The 23,662-nt window shown below is 37.7% G+C and overlaps 2 protein-coding genes across 3 annotated transcripts in view; one reads left to right on the top strand and one right to left on the bottom strand.

Moving 5' to 3' along the window:
* The window catches only part of LOC121382978 (ribonuclease 3-like), a 29,599-nt gene extending 14,286 nt beyond the window's left edge, over positions 1-15,313 (top strand). For both annotated transcript variants that reach the window (XM_041512684.1, XM_041512683.1), the window contains exons 16-27: positions 127-234; positions 1,940-2,078; positions 4,529-4,649; positions 5,257-5,356; positions 5,810-5,912; positions 6,479-6,648; positions 7,615-7,718; positions 9,108-9,213; positions 11,647-11,788; positions 12,287-12,476; positions 13,491-13,636; positions 14,920-15,313. In XM_041512684.1, coding sequence (XP_041368618.1) covers positions 127-234; positions 1,940-2,078; positions 4,529-4,649; positions 5,257-5,356; positions 5,810-5,912; positions 6,479-6,648; positions 7,615-7,718; positions 9,108-9,213; positions 11,647-11,788; positions 12,287-12,476; positions 13,491-13,636; positions 14,920-15,077 — 1,587 coding nt within the window. In that variant the 3' untranslated portion in view covers positions 15,078-15,313. The remainder of the gene's footprint in view (positions 1-126; positions 235-1,939; positions 2,079-4,528; positions 4,650-5,256; positions 5,357-5,809; positions 5,913-6,478; positions 6,649-7,614; positions 7,719-9,107; positions 9,214-11,646; positions 11,789-12,286; positions 12,477-13,490; positions 13,637-14,919) is intronic.
* Positions 15,314-17,428: 2,115 nt separating this feature from the next.
* Positions 17,429-23,605, bottom strand: LOC121384748 (V-type proton ATPase subunit G-like). Its single transcript, XM_041515287.1, has 3 exons — positions 23,461-23,605; positions 21,739-21,839; positions 17,429-19,479 (listed from the first exon to the last, which is right to left on the bottom strand). Exons 1-3 carry the CDS (start codon positions 23,540-23,542, stop codon positions 19,312-19,314), a joined length of 351 nt encoding a protein of 116 aa, XP_041371221.1. The 5' UTR covers positions 23,543-23,605; the 3' UTR covers positions 17,429-19,311.
* Positions 23,606-23,662: the final 57 nt, after the last annotated feature.

The following is a 23,662-nucleotide window of genomic DNA, read 5'->3' as shown; positions in this document are numbered from 1 at the left end:
ACATGTTATATATAATTGTCTTTGTTTCACAAATTTGTAATATTAATTTGGGGATTAATTTGTGTAACTATTAATTATTTTGTTACTAAATAACACACTGACATTATTTTAATGCTTTTTTTCTAGCATGCAATGCTTCTTCCTGTATTACTTGGCCATCTGAGATTTCACAAATGTCTTGATGAAATGGAGAAGCACATTGAGTACAAATTCAAGGACCGATATCTTCTGCAGGTATATCATTTAAATCTTCATTCTTAGGGGGGTGGGATTTAGCTCAGTCGGTTAAGTGCTTGCTTGAGGTGCTTGCATTGCAGGATCAAACCACCGCGGTGGATCCATTCAGCTGATTGGGTTTTTCTCATTCCAACCAGTGCACCACACAACTGGTCAAAGGCTGTGCTATGTGCTTTTCTGTCTGTGGGAAAGTGCATATTAAAGATCCCTTGCTGCATTAGGAAAAATGTAGCTGATTTCCTCTGATGACTACAAGTCAGAATTACCTAATATTTGATATCCAGTAGCCGATGATTAATTAATTAATGTGCTCTAGTGGTGTCACATTCTTAGGCCAAACAAAATAAATTTCTGGTCTCTAGTCAGCGCATACATTAACATTTAAAAAAATTATTTTGTGTGGTGTGATGTCGATTTTTTTAGGAGTAACCTATGGGTTGTACAGAACCCCCCTGTGCTACTGTTTAGGAAAATATTTTGGGTGCCAAGGCAAAGGAGGGGGCACCATGGCCACTGAGGATGGTCCAAGGCAGACGAGGATGTAAAAAACTAAATATACCCACCTTTTCTACATGCAATCAATGCTTTAAAAAAAAGAGAGAGAGAAAAAAGCTGCATCACCGCATCAGTTCTGGAACTTTGGTCTGACCAGAGACCGACTTTTTTTCCCAGCCTTATGCTGGTTTTATTAATTAATTCTTCCGTTGAATTATTGTTCAATTAATTGAAAATGAAATTTGACAACAATTTTGGGGGTTCTGAATGATGCTGTCACAGATTGTAAAGCAGAGTACTTCCATTGACGAATTGTGTCTCCTGATTTGAATCTTATTAAAAGTTTTGAATTGGCTGCTAACAAAAAAGAATATTTTGTTTCTTTAAAAAAGTGTCTCGGGACATTTTGAATGGTTTGGTGTCTAACCTATGGTTATTACACTCTATATAGAGAACAGAAGGCCACTGCCACCACATGTTATGCTTATCAAACAGTAGTAAAGGTAATAGACAGCACAATACACAGCCTTTGATATTCACCATGTGGGGGGCACTGGTTAGTGTGGATGTTGTGTTTGTATGGGGGAAACGAATAAGGCATGTGCTCTGCCTGAATCATCTACAGACTAAACATTCATTTCATTAACTCCATTTAACTTGATTTTCTTACTTACATTCAACTGACCTCTAGAGGATAGTATATTTGTATTTTTTGATGATATATTTTTTAGTTTGAATAATTTGTTAAATAAATTGATGTTTATTTTTTTTATCCAGCAACCACTGTTGACAGATTATGATGACCGATTAAAACAAAGTTATAAACGTATACTAGCAGATTACGACTTTTGACATCACTCATATGATGTCACATGCATAGCTACATTACAAAATCGCTCATATGACCTCTAAGTCATCGTAGAATGTGGCAGAAATAACAGAAATAATAGCTTTTCCCCTTAATTTTTATGGTCTGCAGAATAAAAATAATAACTAGTTAATGACGTCGGATATCTGCTTTATTCTGCTCAGGCCGAATGAGAAATTCTGCTCGGCAGAGCCTCGTGGAATTTCCCATTCTTACCGTCACAGGATGAATCAGATATCCGACCTCATTAACTAGTTATTCTGTATATGCATTTGTCCAATGTCTGTATTAATGAAATATTTCACCAACCCTCTTGTTTGGTTTTTTTTTTTTTCTTAGTTGGCCCTGACTCACACGTCATACACTGTGAACTATGGAACCAATCCTGACCATGCACGGAACTCACTCACAAACTGTGGCATGAGACAGGTGGAATATGGTGACAGGAAAATACACTTTGTCCACACCAGAAAGAGAGGTATTGATGGAGACTCTTTATAAATGTTAAATTTAATTTTGAAATTTAAAATTAATAAAGAAAAACAATTATTGTCTTGCCTCAAAGTCAAAAGATGTGATATTTGTTATTTTTATGACAATGGTTATGGAGTCACCGTTTGCATTTAGCTCTATGTTTCAAGTTAATTTAATTTAAAGTATTTTAAACATGCATTGAGAGCATACACAGGTGCAGCTACGAATGACATCAAATCAGACATTTGCTTGTTTGTTAAATTAGTAAACTATTTTATTCCCATGTGAAATATTTATTTATTTGATAAATTACTAACAAAAGAATTGCCTTCTGTTACATTTTATGACAAATTTGCTTTCTGCTTTCTATCCTATACATTTATTTTCAATATATATATATATATATATATATATATATATATATATATATATATATATATATATATATATATATACTCTTCAAAAAAAGAAACGCAAAAGGGTACAAATGGGTTATAACTCCGATTTTATGTTTCCTACCGGTTCATGCTTTGTGAATATAAGGTCATTGCATGTCCCAAGCACATTCCCACGGTTACATTCGATAAAACGCAGCTACTGTACAATAAAGTTCCAAAATGTGAATATTCGCAAAAACGCAGCCACGTGCAAACCATGTCACCACTGCACGTGCGTTGTCTGCACGTACAACATGAACACCGACAGTATAAAAGTGCAGGGTGTTCGCTTGCCTGGCCTCTGTATCTGGCCGACAGTTGACAATCCAGGACATGCCACGTCTCAGTGAACCGCAGAGAAACAATGCCATCGGCCGACTAGATGCAGGCGAATCCAGAACGGCCGTTGCCAGGGCATTCCATGTGTCCCCAAGCACCATCTCCAGACTGTGGGACCGTTACCAGCAACATGGATCAACACGTGACCTCCCTAGATCCGGTCGACCACGGGTCACTACCCCCGGGCAGGACCGCTACATCCGGGTACGCCAACCTTCGGGAACGATTGACTACTGCCACCTCCACAGCCGCAGCAATACCAGGTTTGCGCAGGATATCCGACCAGACCGTACGGAACCGCCTACGTGAGGTAGGAATTCGTGCCAGACGTCCAGTTCGAGGTGTCATCTTAACACCACAACACCGTCGACTCCAACTGCAGTGGTGCCAGATTCATCGACAATGGCCTCAACTGCGATGGAGACAGGTGTGGTTCAGTGACGAGTCCCGATTTCTGCTCCGACGTCATGATGGAAGATGTCACGTGTATAGGCGTCGTGGTGAACGTTATGCGGCAAACTGCGTGCAGAAAGTGGACAGATTCGGCGGGGGTAGTGTCATGGTGTGGGCAGCCATCTCACACACTGGCAGAACTGACCTGGTCCACGTGCAGGGCAACCTGAATGCACAGGGCTACATTGACCAGATCCTCCGGCCAAACATCGTTCCAGTTATGGCCAACGCCAACGCAGTGTTCCAACATGACAACGCCAGGCCTCACAAACACGTCTCACAACGGCTTTCCTACAGAACAACAACATTAATGTCCTTCCTTGGCCATCGATATCCCCGGATTTGAACCCAATTGAGCATCTATGGGACGAGTTGGACCGACGCCTCCGACAGCGACAACCACAGCCCCAGACCCTGCCCGAGCTGGCAGCAGCCTTGCAGGCCGAGTGGGACACCATCCCCCGGGACGTCATCCGTACTCTGGTTGCTTCAATGGGCAGGCGGTGCCAGGCAGTTGTCAACACACGCGGAGGCCACACCCGGTATTGACTCCAGATGACCTTGACCTTGGTGGTGTGTCCTATCACTTACTCACAATGGACTAGAGTGAATTGTGAACAATCCTGCAACATTTGGTAATTATCGGACTCACCATTCAATAATTAAATCAATTCTCCAAATGTTACGACAATGTGGTTTTGCATTTCTTCTTTTGAAGAGTATATATATATAATATGCATTTCTCCAAACTCTGCTGAATTCAGACATGACCTCATATGGTTCATTGTAATGATCAGATCCTTCATCTGAATGAAATTACAAAACCAAGGCTTCTAGATTATGGTAGCCCCACTCCCGTGGCTAGTGATATTCAGTGTTTGGCTAGTAAATAACTACTATTACGATGCCCGACAGCTAGTGAAAAAAAGTTGTCAAATGCTGCATTTAAGTCTATTTTGTAAATATGAATATCCTGGCCCCACTTCTACCTCCCCAATCATAGTGTTCTTAAGCTCTATCTCCCTCTTTAGGTGACATATCTGATTATTACTATTAGTAAAATCATATTTACTTTAAAGTAAAGTAGGGCTAATGGATTTTTAATCGTGGCTAGTAAATGTTTTAAATGACTGATCCCATGGCTAGTGGGATTTTATACAAATTCTAGAAGCTTTGAAAATTACTACAGATGAGCTGATGTGCCGCCATGTTTTTGTGTTTTTAGGTATTAACATCTTGATGGACATCATGTCCCGACAAGGACGGAAGGAAGAGACGGCTTCCAAGATCCCTCACAATGAGAGACTGGAGTTCCTAGGGGATGCTGTTGTTGAGTTTTTGTCAAGGTTTGATGCCTCCTACTTTCCACAAGAATACCTTTTTCATTTATATTGGTCAATGGTCATGATGTGATGTATTAGCTGATGACAGACAATTTCTGCACCAATGTGTTTGCTTTGTACATAGTAATATAACATATCCAATGGCAATTTATTTTGTTTAGTTATATTTGACAAATGGTACAATTGTTTGTCTTTGATCTTATTTCTTGTGTTGTTCAGTTTATATTTCTTAGCAATGACTTTTTTCATCCATGCATGTCTTTACTCTGCTATAGCTTTTCCCATTAATATATTGTATAAAAAGTAAACTCTTAAGTTGTATTTGTGTCATAATTTTATTGTTTTGTTTTGTATCTTCCATATGTTTTCAGAAAGTGGTGGTGGGGCTAGTCATAGCTTCCTTTTTTTTTTTATCCATCGATCAGATTTCCATAAAGTGTATTATTTATTAAATTTTATCATAAAAATGTGGCATCTGGTTGGGAAGCATTTATTCTTAATAATTCTATACTTGGCAAACATTTTTTTTTTTAATAGGTGGTAACAAATCACCCCCTCGACCCCTGGTTTATTAGTTTTACACCTGATGAATATATGTGTTGTTTTTCAGTGTTCACTTGTACTTCATGTTTCCTTGGCTGGAAGAGGGAGGACTGTCGACATACAGAACAGCCATTGTCCAGAATCAGAATCTCTCCATACTTGCCAAGGTCTGTATTCTGTTAACAGTTTTACAAAACAACACATCGTCAACCGAGAATTAACTAAGTCTGTCCACAATATCAAATACATTGCAGATAGGCCTAGTTAATTCTAAAACATATTTTTGAAGACTAAAATATATATGGTGAAAAGTGGAGGATTGGGGCTATCTTTCTGCTGAGATTGTAGAATGTTTTTTGTGTGTGTTTCAAACAGAAACTTCGCCTGCAGAACTTCATGCTGTACACACATACATGTATGTATGATAAAAAGTGGAGGATGGGGACTATCTTTCTGTTGAGATTTTTTATAATAAAAAAATTATTGTGTTTTTTTAACAGAAACTTCGCCTGCAGAACTTCATGCTTTACGCACATATGTATGGTAAAAAGTGGAGGATAGGGGCTATCTTTCTGTTGACATTTTAAATTTTTTTTTTTGTGGGTCTGTGTTTTGAACAGAAACTTCGCCTGCAGGACTTCATGCTGTACGCACACGGCCCTGACCTCTGCCACGAGTCTGACCTGAAACATGCGATGGCCAACTGTTTTGAGGCCTTGATTGGTGGGTTTTCCTGTTTTCCTTCTCTTTAAAATGACTTTATTTAATTTAATTTCAACATATTTTCGTGCTTATATCCAATTAAGGTTTGAGCACTCTGTTCTGGGCTGATTAATTATTAGTGGTTAGTGAGAGAGAAGAGGTTGCAGTGGTCTTAAACCTACCCATTGAGTCGTTAAAACTCGCTCTGGGTGGGAGCCGGTACCGGGCTGTGAACCCTGTACCTACCAGCCTTAAGCCGATGGCTTAACCACGACACCACTGAGGCTGGTTGCTTTTATTAAATATATCTAATAGTAGACTTGTCACAAATTTAAATTTAAATAAACAATTATTACAGTTGTACAAAGTTGTTCCATGAGGACAGGTGATGTATCTATAAAAGAGAAAAAACCAATTTTATGTAATGTATGGGTCACAAGAATTCTCAAAATGTATTATATTAAGATAGGTAAATGTTATTACTCATAAACATGGGTGCATTATTTTGAAGTGTTTGCTCATTAATGCAGGTAGACTATTTTGATACATTTGCAATATTACAAGAAGTGTATTTCTCATTAATACAGGTGCATTATTTATGGATGGTGGAGTCGAACTGACCGACCGGATCTTCACCCACTGTCTGTTTGAGGAAGACAAACTGCTGTCGACGTGGTCTGAACTGCCGCTTCACCCGCTACAGGAAGACGAACCCAATGGAGACCGCCACTGGCAGGAGAACAGTCCCATACTACAGGTAGGAGATAGAGACAGCTGGCATAGGTTGATGCAGTATTTTTATAGGGAGTAGGTGCAGCACCGTTACAAAATAAAAAGGCAAGATATAGGTATTAGTATTTCAGTGGCAATGGTAACAAGTTTTATGTTAAAGTTTTGCGTTTAGATCCATTTCTCACTTGACTGTAAGTCGATGAGATTTGGTTTGTGGTGGCACCTGTGGATGGTCATCGCAGTGCAACAAAAAGGGTTATGGTGAGTGTGACATTTAATTCTATGAAATTCTTGTTCTAAATTATATGTTTGAAAATATATTCCAGAAACACCCAGCCGACCAAGATATTACATACCAAACCACTTAAACTAAACTGATTATAAGCATTTGCCAAACACTGGAATTTCAGGTTCTTCACCATTCAAAGGGAGAGGTGCGTGCGCACGCACACGCACACACACACACACACACTACACACTCCCATGGATCCACACTTGCATGAGTAAATCTATCATATACTATCAATCAATCATTTGACTTGTGCTGACATCCACCGAAGGTTCAAGCACGACTGTCTTGGGCACATTCTCCGAGATCCGAGATTGCCCGGTGGATGTGTCCAAGATGGGGTTGGTGGGGGTAATAAGGCTGTGGAATTTACAATTTGAATTAGAAGAGAAAGGAAAAGAAAAACCCCAAAACCCAATTATTTTTAATGCATCATATAAGCTTAATTTATAATTTTTGCGTCGGTCCTAAATATGAAATGAATTAGTTTATCATATATTGACTGATTGGAAAGCTCCACAGCTACAGTATTCAATCAAGGTCTATATTACAAATGTAGACAATGAAAGTCAATGGAAAATGTTTGGGACAACAGATCTTGTGATTATAAAAACATGAATATTTAGCCAATTGTAATGTTTATAAATTGTGTTTTTCAAATCAGATAGCTTGTTAACCTTTTCACGTTCTTTTTATTTTCAGAAACTGGCTACCTTTGAAGAATCTGTTGGTATAAAGTTTGATCACGTTCGCCTTCTGGCTAAAGCTTTTACTTTGAGAAATGTTGGTTACAACTTTCTTACCCTGTGAGTATTGCTTCTTGAATATGATTAATTGCTGTTCTTTTAAAATTGACACAGAGTGGCATTCAGTAATTAAAATGATTTAGAACTCTAAAATGAAGGAAAAGTGTAAAATAATCCTTTCAGATACAGTTGATATACATGTTCATCTTTTATGTTTAATTTTTTTTATTATATCCAATTAACATTCAAGCACTCTATCCTGAGCCCATATCTCGGGTATCAGGGCTATTTTTTCAAAATCTGAGCCTGTGCCTGTAAAATCTAAGAGTCTTGATTCAAATATCTAAAGATTTTATATGCATGCAATTTGTAGGATGTTCCGAGACACAAGGGGCCAAATTCACAATACCTGTTGATGTCTTGCACATGTGTGACTTGCTGTTCTTTTAAAATCGACACAGTCATTAAAAAGATTTAGAATTTTAGAATTGAGGAAAAGTGTAAAATATTTCATCTTTGTTTCTTTTATGTTTTAAATTTTTTAATTATATCCAGTTAACCTTCAAGCGGTCTATCCTGAGCCCATATCTTGGGTATCTGGGCTATTTTTTTAAAACCTGGGCCTGTAAAATTTACAGTCTTGATTCAAATGTCTAATGCAATTTGTAGGCTGTTAAGGGACACATGGGACCAAATTTACAATTTCTGTTAATTTACTGCACATGTGTGTCTACATGTATTTACACTGCTTGAATGCCTGCGTTTAAGAAAAATGGGCTTCATAAAATTCGGCCCTAAAAGTTTTAGGTTTAAGCCATGTTTAATGTTTTGTTTTGTGGTTAGTTAGAGACAAGTGACTGTACACATCCCTAATGAGTTATCAAAACATATTCAGGACTGGGTTGGGGTCGATATTGGCATGCCAACCTGTCGTTCATAACCAGTACATTTCTGAAGCTGATTCTGTATGTTGGTATTGATTTAACAGTATTGCATTGATAACATTATAGATTGGTGTTTTATTTTTATCTTTTCAGATAGTTTTTTGTTAATTAGTTTTTTTTTATCCCACTGCCCCATTTCCTTTCTCTTCTTTGACTTCCATCTCATTTCTTCCCAGTCTGGCAGCTCTTCCTATCTTTCAACTTCTTTCGCTGTTCACTTCCACATCCCAATCCTTGTCTCTTCATTCGCGACAGGTTCTTGTCTCTTGTGGCTATCTGTGCCACACACTTGCTATTTCCCATTAGCTTTACCCGTGGGCTTAGTCTGACCACTTCAAAGAATGTTCAGTAGCTGCTTCTGACATTGTTGAGAGGCCATTGTAACCACCTACTATACTCCCCCTACTACCGACAGTCTTTAGTTAGTTATACAGATAGTTGACATGTATAGAATTATATTAAAAATTTTTTAATAAATATTAATTTGGCTTTTTGTTTTGTATAGTGGTCATAACCAGCGTTTGGAGTTTCTTGGTGATACTGTGCTACAACTGGTTGCCTCGGAGTTTCTCTTCAAACACTTCCCAGAGCATCACGAAGGTCACCTGTCGGTGAGTATATTAACATGCTGCTCAGTTTCACAAAACATTGTAAACCTTATTTCGCATGTAAAACACATCATTATAGAAGATGGAGTATTATAAGGACCAAAGAAAATGACATGTGAATGCATCAAACTATCTTAGTTGTAGTGTTAATAGTTTTATGAATTGTGGTTTAGTCGTAGATTTACAATTTTCTGCATGAAATAGATGCCAAACACATGTAAAAGTATGACAGGTATAACTGCTAGTTGAAAACGTAAACATACAATGTTTTTGTGAACCTGACAGCTTGTTGCCTTTTGATGACTGAACTAAGACAAGCGAGACTTGTACAATACTTAAAATACACTACGGACACTAACCTCTTAAATTTTGTTTCTTGTACATTAACCCACAATGCCAAAAACCAATTTTGCCTTTCCTAAGCTGTTATCTCTGTTGATGGGAATGAGGGTTGGTGTGTATAGTTGGAGGGAATGAGGGTTGGTGTGTACATTGAGAGGGAATGAGGATTGTTATATTTTGTTGGAGGGAATGAGGGTTATGTACTGTTGCAGGAGGGAATGAGGATTGTTATAGTCTGTTGCAGGGAATGAGGGTTGTTATAGTCTGATGGAGGGAATGAGGGTTGTTAGTGTCTGTTGGAGGGAATGAAGGTTGTTATAGTCTGTTGGAGGGAATGAGGGTTGTTATAGTCTGTTGGAGGGAATGAGGGTTATGTACTGTTGCAGGAGGGAATGAGGGTTGTTATAGTATGTTGGAGGGAATGAGGGTTATGTACTGTTGCAGGAGGGAATGAAGGTTGTTATAGTATGTTGGAGGGAATGAGGGTTATGTACTGTTGCAGGAGGGAATGAGGGTTGTTATAGTATGTTGGAGGGAATGAGGGTTATGTACTGTTGCAGGAGGGAATGAAGGTTGTTATAGTCTGTTGGAGGGAATGAGGCTTGTTATAGTCTGTTGGAGGGAATGAAGGTTGTTATAGTCTGTTGGAGGGAATGAGGGTTGTTATAGTTTGTTGGAGGGAATGAGGGTTATGTACTGTTGCAGGAGGGAATGAGGATTGTTATAGTCTGTTGCAGGGAATGAGGGTTGTTATAGTCTGATGGAGGGAATGAGGGTTGTTAGTGTCTGTTGGAGGGAATGAAGGTTGTTATAGTCTGTTGGAGGGAATGAGGCTTGTTATAGTCTGTTGGAGGGAATGAAGGTTGTTATAGTCTGTTGGAGGGAATGAGGGTTGTTATAGTCTGTTGGAGGGAATGAGGGTTATGTACTGTTGCAGGAGGGAATGAGGGTTGTTATAGTATGTTGGAGGGAATGAGGGTTATGTACTGTTGCAGGAGGGAATGAAGGTTGTTATAGTCTGTTGGAGGGAATGAGGCTTGTTATAGTCTGTTGGAGGGAATGAAGGTTGTTATAGTCTGTTGGAGGGAATGAGGGTTGTTATAGTCTGTTGGAGGGAATGAAGGTTGTTATAGTCTGTTGGAGGGAATGAGGCTTGTTATAGTCTGTTGGAGGGAATGAAGGTTGTTATAGTCTGTTGGAGGGAATGAGGGTTGTTATAGTCTGTTGGAGGGAATGAGGGTTGTTATAGTCTGATGGAGGGAATGAGGGTTGTTATAGTCTGTTGGAGGGAATGAGGGTTGTTATAGTCTGTTGGAGGAAATGAGGGTTGTTATAGTCTGATGGAGGGAATGAGGGTTGTTATAATGGAGGGAATGAAGGTTGTTATAGTCTGTTGGAGGGAATGAGGGGTTGTTATAGTCTGTTGGAGGGAATGAGGGTTGTTATAGTCTGATGGAGGGAATGAGGGTTGTTATAGTCTGATGGAGGGAATGAGGGTTGTTATAGTCTGATGGAGGGAATGAAGGTTGTTATAGTCTGTTGGAGGGAATGAGGGGTTGTTATAGTCTGTTGGAGGGAATGAGGGGTTGTTATAGTCTGATGGAGGGAATGAGGGTTGTTATAGTCTGATGGAGGGAATGAGGGTTGTTATAGTCTGATGGAGGGAATGAAGGTTGTTATAGTCTGTTGGAGGGAATGAGGGGTTGTTATAGTCTGTTGGAGGGAATGAGGGGTTGTTATAGTCTGATGGAGGGAATGAGGGTTGTTATAGTCTGATGGAGGGAATGAGGGTTGTTATAGTCTGATGGAGGGAATGAAGGTTGTTATAGTCTGTTGGAGGGAATGAGGGGTTGTTATAGTCTGATGGAGGGAATGAGGGTTGTTATAGTCTGTTAGTCTGTTGTGAGAGAACGAGGGTTGTTATAGTCTGTTGGAGGGAATAAGGGTTGGTGTGTAAAATTGGAGGGAATAAGGGTTATGTACTGTTGGAGGGAATGAGAGTGGTTGTATACTGTTGAGGGAAGAAAGGAAGTGTTGTCTTACTCTTTACGTGATTAAAAGGACATGTTTTAAATAGAGTTTCTTCTTCTGCAGCTTCTTCGCAGTTCCCTAGTGAACAACCGCACCCAGGCTATCGTGTGTGACGATCTCAACATGACAGACTATGTCATCTTTGACAGAAACGGACGTGACAAAAACGAAATGAAAACCAAAGAAAAAGCTGATCTTTTAGAAGGTTTGTGATCAATATTTAGTATATTTCTTGATGATACGTACAACTAATTGCTCACTTTCAAATTCAAGACATTTGCTATGATAGTAAGCTTTGTTAAATGAGTCTTAATAAATAGAATAATCCATTATCTTTGAAAGTAGGAGGTTTGATGTACCAGTTGTGAAGCACTGATAGGGAGGGGAAAAAGCTTGAGGGTATGGAGGTTGATCAATCCTTTAGATAACCCATCACACCTGAAGCGAGAGCTTTACTATTGGACTACATTATGCCCACTGAATATCAGGGTCCTAATTCACAAAGGTCTCTTAGGCTCTGCTAGACAACAAAGCATCCTCTTTGCAAGTCCTTTAGCATTGCACTGCGAGATCGCAAAGTTGCGAGAGTTTAATGAATTATCCCCCAGGTTCATTGTATCATATGAGATTGTTTGTTTCTAATTTGAGTCTGTGGGTTTATTGAACCCTTGCCCTAAAAATCTATTGCTGTTGGGTTTTGCAGCATTCCTTGGCTCTCTGTTTGTGGACAAAGACTTGGACTACTGCCGCGTGTTCTGTCAGGTGTGTTTCTTCCCGCGACTGCGCATGTTCATCATGAACCAGGATTGGAACGACCCCAAGTCACAGCTCCAGCAGTGTTGTCTGACGTTACGAGAACTGGACGGCGGGGAACCAGACATCCCCGTGTACAAGTAAGACATTTTAAAGACACTCTAGGCAGAAATTACACTGACTTTCCATAATGTCTTTATTACTGCCTCGGGGGACAGGACGTAGCCCAGTGGTACAGCGATCACTCGATGCGCGGGATCGATCCCCGTCGGTGGGCCCATTGGGCTATTTCTCGTTCCAGCCAATGCACCATGACTGGTATATCAAAGGCTGTGGTATGTGCTACCCTGTCTGTGGGATGGTGCATACAAAAGATCCCTTGTTGCCTATAGAAAAGAGTAGCCCATGAAGTGGCGACAGCGGGTTTCCTCTCTCAATATCTGTGTGGTCCTTAACCATATGTCTGACGCCATATAACCGTAAATAAAATGTGTTGAGTGCGTCGTTAAATAAAACATTTCCTTCCTTCTTTCTTTATCACTGCCTGTGAGTGATACCTGATATTGCTGCTATCATAGCAATATTTATATATATATTGCTACATATCTAAAAAAAAATTCCTTTCCTTTTTATTTTTTTTATTGCTACATATCTTGGTACCACAAGTGAACTGTGATACAAAATAGTTTAATATATAACCCAAAGTTATAACTGATAACTGCACAGTTATAGACATATATTTACTTAGGACTTTTACTAGTACATGTACATTGAACAGTTATAGAGAAAGCAATCTGGATGTAACATATGTAAATAAAGAAACAAATATATTAAATAGTTATTATAGGCGAAATTAGCAATTTGTAGGGTTTATGCCGGAAAACATGACAGTAGGTGCATAGTCTTTAGAATTCAGATCCTGATCTTTATATAATTCTAACCGATAATTTGACATCCAATAGTCGATGATTAATTCATCAATGTGCTCTAGTGATGTTGTTAAACAAAACAAACTTTCTAACTGATAATATAATCAAAATTTGAATGATTCATGTAAACCTATTGCGATTGACAATGAAATTCCAATCAAATCCTAAAGCTAGTCAGATGGCTCATGTGGACTGTCGTCTAAACACGTTCTGTTATTGTTTCAGAGTGATCGAGTCTCAGGGACCCACCAATACCAGAATGTATGTTGTGGCTGTGTATTTCCGAGGCGAGCGACTAGCAACTGGAACTGGCCACAGTAAACAGCAAGCAGAGATGTCAGCAGCAACTAATGCACTGAGTGACAGAGGAGGTTAGTTACGATAAACACACAAACCTTGATCAGCCAGTAGGTCTTTTAGAAAAAGGGAGCATTTTCCTCATGAATTAAATTTAAAAAAAATTTTTTTTATCATAAATGAAATGTCAGCATGGTAGATAGATAGATGACATGATTTTGATTCATCAAAATGAAGACTATGATGTCATTTTAGGAAGGAGAGTAGCTGTAAAATTATTTCTGATATGTGAATTTTAGGATTGATCCCATTATGGGATGGAGGGGTTCTCCATTGCATCTAGTGGTCTTTGACTGGTGTATCAGCCTGGTATGTGCTATCCTTCTTTTTGGAAAGTATATATCAGGGGTGGGAATTCTCCTCGGATCAGCTGTTTTCCTCTCATGGAACATTGTGTTTCCTCGCATTTTAATCGTCCTTTCCTCCAAAATGTCAGATGGCACAAATTTTAACCTAGGATTTCAAAAATTTCCAGGACCCCTCTAGATTTCCTCTTTTTTTTTACAGTTCACCAATTCCCACCCCTGATATATAAAAGCTGATGACACTAATGGGTACTGGCCTTTATGGTGCAGTAGATGAGCAACTAGACTTAAGTCTTGTAGGTACTGGGTTTGCAACCCTGGTGCGGGCTCTCACCCAGAGTGAGTTTAATGACTCAGTGGGTAGGTGTAAGGCCACTACGTCGACATCCCTCTCACTATCCACCAACTCTCTGTCCTGGACAGACTGCCCAGATAGCTAGTATGTGTCTGGGACAGACGGCCCAGATAGCTAGTATGTGTCCAGGACAGGGTACTTGAATCTTAATTGGATATATAAGCACGGAAATAAGTAATAAAAGTAGTCATATGGAGACTAGATCGCGGCTTCATTTAGTATGTACATTAATTTTGTTGGAAACACCTGATGATGATTTGACCAGTTCCAATTCCTGCCATGTCACATTTGTTTGATGTTAAAAATCATTTGAACATGGGATAGTTGTTGTTATATGTGCCCAATAGCCATAACATTCAGGCCTCACACTGGCACAAATTTAGCTTTAGCCAGTTTTCAGATATATCGAATATTTCATTGAAAATTATTGAAATGTGGTTAATTTAAGGATTATTTTATTTACCAAGGACTAAATGTTGTGGCCACTTTGTATAATTTTAGGAATTGGCTAATTTGGCAATGTACAGGATGAGCCCTGAAATTTCTAATTTCAGTCATCGTACTCACGGTACTGGTAGGAGACATCTGCAGTTACTATTTTAAAATTATCTTCTTTTTTTCTGGGTTTTTTTTTCAGAACTGTTTCCTATTCTGGATCATCAAAAACGCTTTCTGCAGCATAAATTGAAAATGGACAAACAGCGTAGATATTGCTATGACTCGCGCGGTTCAAAATACTCATCCTCTGATAACTCTAGTCCACAACCAAGAAAGAAACCAAGATATCGGAGATAACAACAATCCCATAACGCTGTTGTCCTAGATCTGTTTTGTGCAATGTTCATGTTGTCTTCCTGTTGTCAGTACCTGAAGCAAGTCTTCAACTATTAATATATAGTTAACAAGGACATAAATATTTTTATCATCCATTAAAGGATTTTGTAGGAGATATCGCTGGCACTATAATTTGCGATATCTCCTGCGATATTCTCCGCAGGAGATATTGCTTCTTATAATCTTAATTGGTCAAATTTTAATCACAAGACAATATTTTGTGATGTCACTGTGTATGTTTCAGCGCTAAACCTGTCATTAGTGACATCACGCCACTGTCGTTCTGCTAGTTAACGAGTGTACCGCTGCCAAATATAGTGACATTCAACCCACATTACTGACAGTTTACAATTGTCGCAAATGAAAAGAATGATAATGGATGATAAACAGAATACCCACCTCGTGTCTTGTAATATACTTTATCAGCACTCATTGATAAAAGTATAAAAATCCTCGGCAACCCTCAGATTTCATACTTTTATCAACTCGTGCTCATAAATTATATCATCACAAAGACACTCAGGGAGTATCCTCGATGTATGATGTAATATTAATGTTTGATTGCTGTGTATAAATAAAATAATGCCATTATTTATTCCATGTATTTTGTGATCACTGTATGTGCTTTACCCATCTTTTGCTTGTGCTACATTCCTTTAGTATTAGTATAATAGGCAAATGTTATTTATTCTCGTTAAGAAATGTCAAACTTAACATTTCTCAAACAGTTTTTTTTTTTTTTAATGCTCTTGTGTAGTAGTATATTTTGAATCTAATAAATTGTCTTCTACTGCTAAAGGTTATTACTGTTGTGCAATGGCCCTGCAATCAGACATTTTTTCTCTTTTTTTTTTTTTTACTGTATTAAATTTTATAAAATCATAGTGTGGGCTGGCCCCTCTTCCAATAGTGGTTTGGTCCCAAACCTAAAATCATTGCTACGCCAATGCTGTTGTGTGCAGGTAAACTTCTGTTTTACTGGGTCTTATTTAATGTACCTGCTGATAAGGATGGATGATAACTTGATGGTATGTAAATCTTGTAATGTGTTGCATTGTCTGGCAACTATCCGAAACGAAACTTTGTTTATTCCTAGGTTTTTTTCAGTGGTGAATGATCAAAAACTGGTTTTGTGATGGCATAGTTCAAAACTCATGCAGATTGATGAGTGGAAACGAATTTAAAAAAACTTTTATTCAAAGGTCAATTAGGCCTAGTCCTTATTTTGCTTTTTAGGCACATGCAGGAATTTTAGTGGGGGTGGGGGGGGGGTCTAGATATCTGGCAAGCAGATTAGCTCAGACAGGTTAGCACATCCCAACGCCTTTGATACCAGCGGGAATAAATTCTAGACTGACCATGTATCAAGCGAGCACTCTACCATTGGGCTGCGACCAGCCCTCAGTTGGGAAAAGTACCCCAGAGGATCACTACCAAGTTTCAGAACAATCCAATGAAAGTCTTCTAAGAGACTTCAAAGAAAACATCGAGGGACAATGAATATCAGTATTAGAAAGTTTCTGCCGACAAAATGTCGTAGCAGAGGTAAAATAATCACAATAGCTTCAAGTTAAAACAATGTGCCGAGGTTTGTCACAATAGCCACTGATTAAAACAATGTACCATGATTTGAATCACAATAGCCACCATTAAACATTTTGCCCAGATGTGGGGGAAAACCCATCAATTAAATTGTTAAGATGGGTCATAGTAGCGACCGATTAAGAAAAGAAACCTTTAACAAAACAAATATATATTGCAACTGTATCGTCTCGACGTGGTTATTTCGACACTTTTGTTGAAGAAAACCGGTGCCACCATATTGGCTTCTACTGATAAAGTAGCAAGGAGTCTTTTATACACAATTTCCCACAGACAGGGAATTATGTTACGGGGCAATTCACCCTGTCTGCCATAGCACCTTGGACAGTCTTTCATAAAAAAAAAAAGTGATCATCCCTGCTCCCCTCTACTTGCCTATAAAGTTTTAGGCGAGTGAAAAATGTATCTCCTTGCAATAAAATAATTTAAACATTTTATTTGAATTGAATGATGGCACCATTTTAGAAGAGTGATCTTCAGTTCGCCTTCATTTTGCTCATGGCACAATCTTGCAAGGCAAATGCTTCACTGGGCTAAATCCACCCCAGCCATTGATTACACAATGTGCCAATATGCTTAGATGTCGCGAAACATTCCCATATTCCATTTGATGCTGTGCAGTGCAGAAATCATGTTGTGGTCAAATTCCATGCAGATCACCAGGTGTTGGAAATATGTACCATTTGTAACAAAAAGTTGAAAACCAAAGATCTGAATAAATTATTTATTCACATACAGTCCTTGTATACACTAAGTACATTGTAAATACAGAGCTTGAAACAAGCTGTCAATAACAAAATGAATGATCATGTACCGACAATTTGAAACTGGTAATAAGTTGAAGAGTTCATTTCCAAAACAAGTTACATGCCAATTTCCACATTTTAGAGTTCCAGATTTTAGAGTTAACAGTGAACTTAAGGTATATGTATATTAGGACAATAAAGTCAAAATGCAATCTATGTTCACTGAACAGGATGTTAAAAATATGCTGCTTGTCATGTTACAACAAAACAACATTTTCCTTAAAGTAACACAAATGGATACGTGCCATTTCAGAAACTCTAGGCTCGCACTGGAAAGAATTTTGGTTTAGCTAATTTTCCGATATGTAGAGCATTTCCTTAAAAATTATTAAAAAGTAACCAATTTAAAGAAAAATTATTAGCCAAATAGTCGCCTTGTATTAAAATTAGCAATTAGCTAATTTGCCAGTTGACAGGGTGAACCCTGAAATGAACTCTTCAAATGGAAATACTAAGAACTATTAAGAACCTAGACTGTAAATGTTAAAATACAAATAATGCCAAATTGCTCAATTTTATAGTTAATGAAAAATCCTCTGTCCAACTGCTTCATGGGTCGAAATGATAATTTCAAGACCCACCCTAATAAAAACATCATCAAGATGATCCAATGATAGTATGATATCTGCATTACAAGATACCAGGAATGTAGTGGGAATTAATAAACTTTCCCTTACAAACAGGAATGAAGGTGGTCTCATCCACTCACATATACAGGGCTAGCTCTGGCACTCGCCAATTGCAAATTTTGAAAGCAGTTTGCTAATTTTATTTTAGTTTTGTGAAATAATTTCATGTAATAACTGACAATTTTTAGAAAATAACTGACAATTGCTGTAATTTTTGAAGTTTAATAGACAATTTGGCAAATTCTTTTGCTCACCTCAAAGCTAGCCCTGCATATACCACACACTACTCGCTTTCACAGATGGAGTACATGGGGGGGATTGAGCTATTTAAAAAGAGAACATATCTGGAGCATCAAACCATATTGCCATCCAGACCCAATAATGTCCTGGAATGACGGCTTTTCCCCCGAGATTTTTCAAGTTTTCTGTCTGGTCAATTCAGTTAATTTATGGACCTAAATTTCAAAAAGAAAATATTTTCAGTTAATACAATTAAAATGTTCTCCTAAGCCCTTTACTTTAAACGTAATTTATTTATTTAAAAATGTGTGCCTTATTTGGCCTTCGGACAATGTACAAACTAGTTAGATTACTTAATTTTAGATACATATATACACCACACATGATTAATGCTCAATATCTTTTCAACATATCTGTTATATTTATAATATTGAACAGAAAAGATAATAATATTTTATCTACTTTTTGCACTTAATCCTTACTTGGTACTGACAAAACATTTTAGTATACAATGGCTTGTTTTACTAACTACAAGTACATATTACATAAAACTAGAAACCGTTTACGTCACAACTGATAACTTCTACTATTTATCACTGTTGCTACAATTCCTGATGGGACGAGATCGACTGAACATGAAAATCATTACAAAGTAATTTTGCTGACTTAATGATTGCACCATCAGAATAAGTGAAAAGAAAATATTCCATGATGCTGCATTTCTTTTCTTTACAAATATAATCCCACCACCCATACATTGTACAGTACAAGTATATTGATATGGAAAAATCATTTGCTCCATCATCCTATCGACTTACAGACATTTGTTTGAGAAAACCTGAAGAAAGTATTTAACTTTTGATAGGATTCACAGCCTGTTCACAGCATGCTACTGCCAAAGAAACATTCAATCGTTCTCTATAGTTGAAGATTTTGATGGAGTTTCGGCTTTATGTCGTATACTATTTCCAGCAACCGCTTCAATGCTGTCTCCTTGTTCCGTCGAACATTCTCATTCAGTTCGCTAATGTTGATACGTGTTCCTTCTTCAATCTTATGTTCCATGTCCCCACGAGAACCCAATACCTGAAAAATTTACAAAACACCATCTTAACATTTTTTTAAAAAATGATAATTGGATTGAATACTTCACCTAGCAGAATGATTAGCAAACATAATAAACTTGACAGCAAGTAATTTCAGCGTGTTTATAATTTTTCAGTCGGCTCTTGCACAAACATGAAGCCTTTTATTAATCTTTGTTGAATAAGTTAAAAATGTAAAGACATTTTTTATTTTAAAAATAAATAAACTAAACTGATGGTTTAGTAATTTATTAACCTACCTAGGTATGGTGTCAGCGCTAGATCTGGCTGAGAAGAAAATTTTGCCAAGTTATCTGCTAAACTTAAACATTTTAAGAAATCTTTTTTTTTTTTTTTTTTTTTATAAAATAGCAATTGTAACATTAAATTATGTCGCCAAATGTTATTAAAATTTGCAATTGGTGAATGCCAGAGCCAGCCCTGATAATATTCAGCAATATATTATGGCCAGGGTCCTCGAAGACTGTCAATGGTCCAGGCTCTCTGTTTAAAAACGTTTAACAAAACATTACAGGGGTGCACAAATGTGAAATTGTGATAGTTGCCCTGTGGGCAACCAGTAGCTGAAGTTTGGTTGCCCAACATCATCTCTTGGTTGCCCACATATTTCATAAAACATTTTATGAATTTAATTTTGAAATGTCTTTAAAATGAAACTGAAATTTAAAATGTTTTTATTATTATCATTACTTTAGTTTAGTTTTATTTCTTTTTTAACATTATTTATCTACAGGTCATCTTCGCATTAGCTGAAAAAAAAGTTTGTTTTGTTTAACGACACCACTGGAGCACGCTGATTAATTAATCATTGGCTATTGGATATCAAACATTTAGTAATTCTGACTCGTAGTCATCGGATGAAACCCGCTACATTTTTCCTAATGCAGCAAGGGATCTTTTATATGCACTTTCCCACAGACAGGAAGGCACATACCACAGCCTTTGTCCGGTTGTTGTGCACTGGTTGGAATGAGAAACAACCCAATCAGCTGAATGGATCCACAGAGGTGGTTCGATCTCGCTTGGGCTGTCACAGTCATAATACTTGATGAACTCAGGGCTCATCCAAATTAAAAATACCTGTTGCCAAAAAAATTGCCAAATGGGATTTTTATTTGCCATAATGAAAATGTTTTAGCCAAAATTGTTTTGTCTAGTACTGTATAGAGTATTTACATATGAATATGAAACTTGTATCTTTTTCAGCTAATTATGTACAAACTGGAATATATCTGAATAACAAAATTATCCCCGATCAAAATCAAAGACCGCAATGGGGTTAGGGGCAGTTAATATATTACTTTGATTTTTCAGTGGGTGAGGGGAGATATACAGAGTTGGAAGCCAATGCCCTCTGCAAACACACCCAAAATTCTAAGGCCTATGGCATTAATAAAAATCTGAGAGCCAATACTCTTCTTCTTTTTTTAAACAGTGCTCATTATTTCTGTAAAATAGCAATCTTTATTTTGGTTTGAACTGCTTTTAATTGTATTTTAAAATAACCCATCTATTCCACACCCCAGCAATTTCGTAATTTGTGCCATTTTGTTGATTTCCGCGTCGTGTTAAATGCTTGTTGTTGATTTCAGCTTGTAAAATATGTAGCCTAAGAATGCTGACTTCACGTTATGACAACTATCCATTTACGTCAAAAGGTTTTGATTAAAAAGATAATGAATTCAAATTTTATGGTCTTTTTAAAATCTAGCTAACTTTTGAGATGTCACCTCACAGTCAACAAATTTATATAATATTTTATCTAACAAATATCATGATTATTGTAAACTAATTGTATTCAGTGTACGTTTAACCGCAATTTGTATAAATACTGCATGTTCCTTTCCCGCGATCGTGAAATGCATGAGTGCGAAATTAACAAAGACAACGGAAATAAATAAACGAAACAGCAATTAAGTATTCATTAATGCGAACAACTATTTGGTGGTGGGGTTTTTTCTCACAAATTTACATCAAGATTTACTTGCAAATAATCATATTGTTTAATGTCTGCATCAATGTCTTTTGACATGTGCAAGTCTCGGCTGACTGTCAAGCGTGACCTATATGTATACTGAGAACAGCCAACGAACGTTTTCCAAACGTTCACGAACTATGCGAACAAATTTATGAAAAAATATGCCAAATTTGGTTGGGGGATATTCAACCAAGGCCAGAGATCATGTTGGGCTATATCCCGACCCACACAAACAAAAAACTACAGGAGCAAATGACCTACCCTTGCTTCATAGTCTTTATACTGCTTTTCTCGTTCAGTTCGGTAGGCGTTGATATCAGTGTCTGCTTCTTTCTTAGCTTGCTTCAATCGACTAGCTTTTCCTGAAATTTAATAAATAACAATGTTACTATTAATAAATTTATTTGGCATTTAAGAAGGAAATGCATGTGTTTAGGTAAAATTATGTTCTAGACATAAAAGATTCTGGCTTCAATGTAATTTCACTGTGCACAGCCTAAATACTGGGTGCCAATCATTTGTTCAGTTTAAATGACCAGCATTCCTATAATAATTTTTGTTTGCTAAGCACATATGCTGACATTAACCACCCCAGCATATTGTTTTTTAATTTATGTTGTTAATTACCACCACAAATAAATGTTATTTTGTAAGCAGAAATAGCCTATATATCTACAAGTACAAGTAAAATAAATCCATCACAGATTTCAGTTTCACAAAAGCTGTCAATACAGGAAGGAAATGTTTTATTTAACGATGCACTCGACACATTTTATTTACGGTTATATGGCGTTGGACATATGGTTAAGGACCACACAGATATTGAAAGAGGAAACCCACTGTCGCCACTTCATGGGCTACTCTTTTCGATTAGCAGCAAGGGATCTTTTATATGCACCATTCCACAGACAGGATAGCACATACCACGGCCTTTGATATACCAGTCGTGGTGCACTGGCTGGAACAAGAAATAGCCCAATGGAGCCACCAACGGGGATTGATCCTAGACTGACCGTGCATCAAGCTAACGTTTTACCACTGGGCTACGTGCCCCCCCCACCCCCCCATCAACACAGAGGCCGGGTGCTTGGTGTGTAGGAGAGAATGGGTTTTATTTGAAGGGGTGCACAAGAATAATACACACATTATTATACACGATTCTAGCCAGAGTACTTGACATTCGGACGGTATGATCGTTCTCTGCCGTCAGAGATCACTCTATATCGAAAAAGTGGAATGGCCGACTACCACACGGTAGACAAAGATTCCCACTAATACAAAAATAACTCTAAACAAATATTTTGTTTATTCACCACTAATACACACTACTGGAAGAAAACTGTAGTGTGTGCATCAGTGGTTTACTATGGTAAATATCTGTTATCGGCAAACTCAAAAATGATCAATGTAAAGGTATTTAGTGTCAAACTTATAATTTTGGTTGTATTAGAGCAGGAATCTTGGTCTACTGTGTGGTAGTCAGCCATTCCACGTTTCCGCTATAGTGATCTGATGGCATAGAGTGATCATACCGTCCAAATGTCGGAAAGATTTCCGCCCGCAAATATTGTTGGGGGGGGGGGGGGGGGTGGTGCGGACGGATATTATACCCAAATGTCCGTCTAGCGCTCAAACGGCAGAGTACTCGGTTAACAGCCTTCAGTTCATGTCCCTCTCCCGACTCTTCAGACACCAACTTGACCAAGTCCTTGTTCTGGCTAATCAATCCTGCATCTGATGAGGAATTATATTTTTTTTATAACCTGACTTAACATTCCATGACTTTCACGGCCTGGGAAATGACACTTGAAAATTCCATGACGTTCCAGGATTTCCATAATCCGTATGAACCGTGGATCACGAGTGTATAAATCAACCATTTCCTGGCATCTTTATCTACACTTAAATTAACAACTGAAATATTACCATTTACCAACTGCCAATTTGAATACTCTATTAGAAAAACATATAGCACGTTCTTACGTCTTCTAGCTTCTGCTACTTTCTCTGCTGCTCGTTTTTCGGCAGCTAATAATTGCTGAATACCAGCAGTTTGACTCGCCATTTTCACTCTAAATTAGATCATGTGACCTGTTATGTACAGTTTCGAATAAATAGTAAATTAAGAATTAATTGCAAATGTTAAAGGTGTTTATTTAAATTGCATCAATTACATTCAAATTTA

The sequence above is a fragment of the Gigantopelta aegis genome, chromosome 10 (assembly GCF_016097555.1).
Source record: "Gigantopelta aegis isolate Gae_Host chromosome 10, Gae_host_genome, whole genome shotgun sequence".
Taxonomy (NCBI): Eukaryota; Metazoa; Mollusca; class Gastropoda; order Neomphalida; family Peltospiridae; genus Gigantopelta; species Gigantopelta aegis.
The sequence above is the reverse complement of the archived record's forward strand: the minus strand, read 5'-3'. Positions and strand labels throughout refer to the sequence as shown.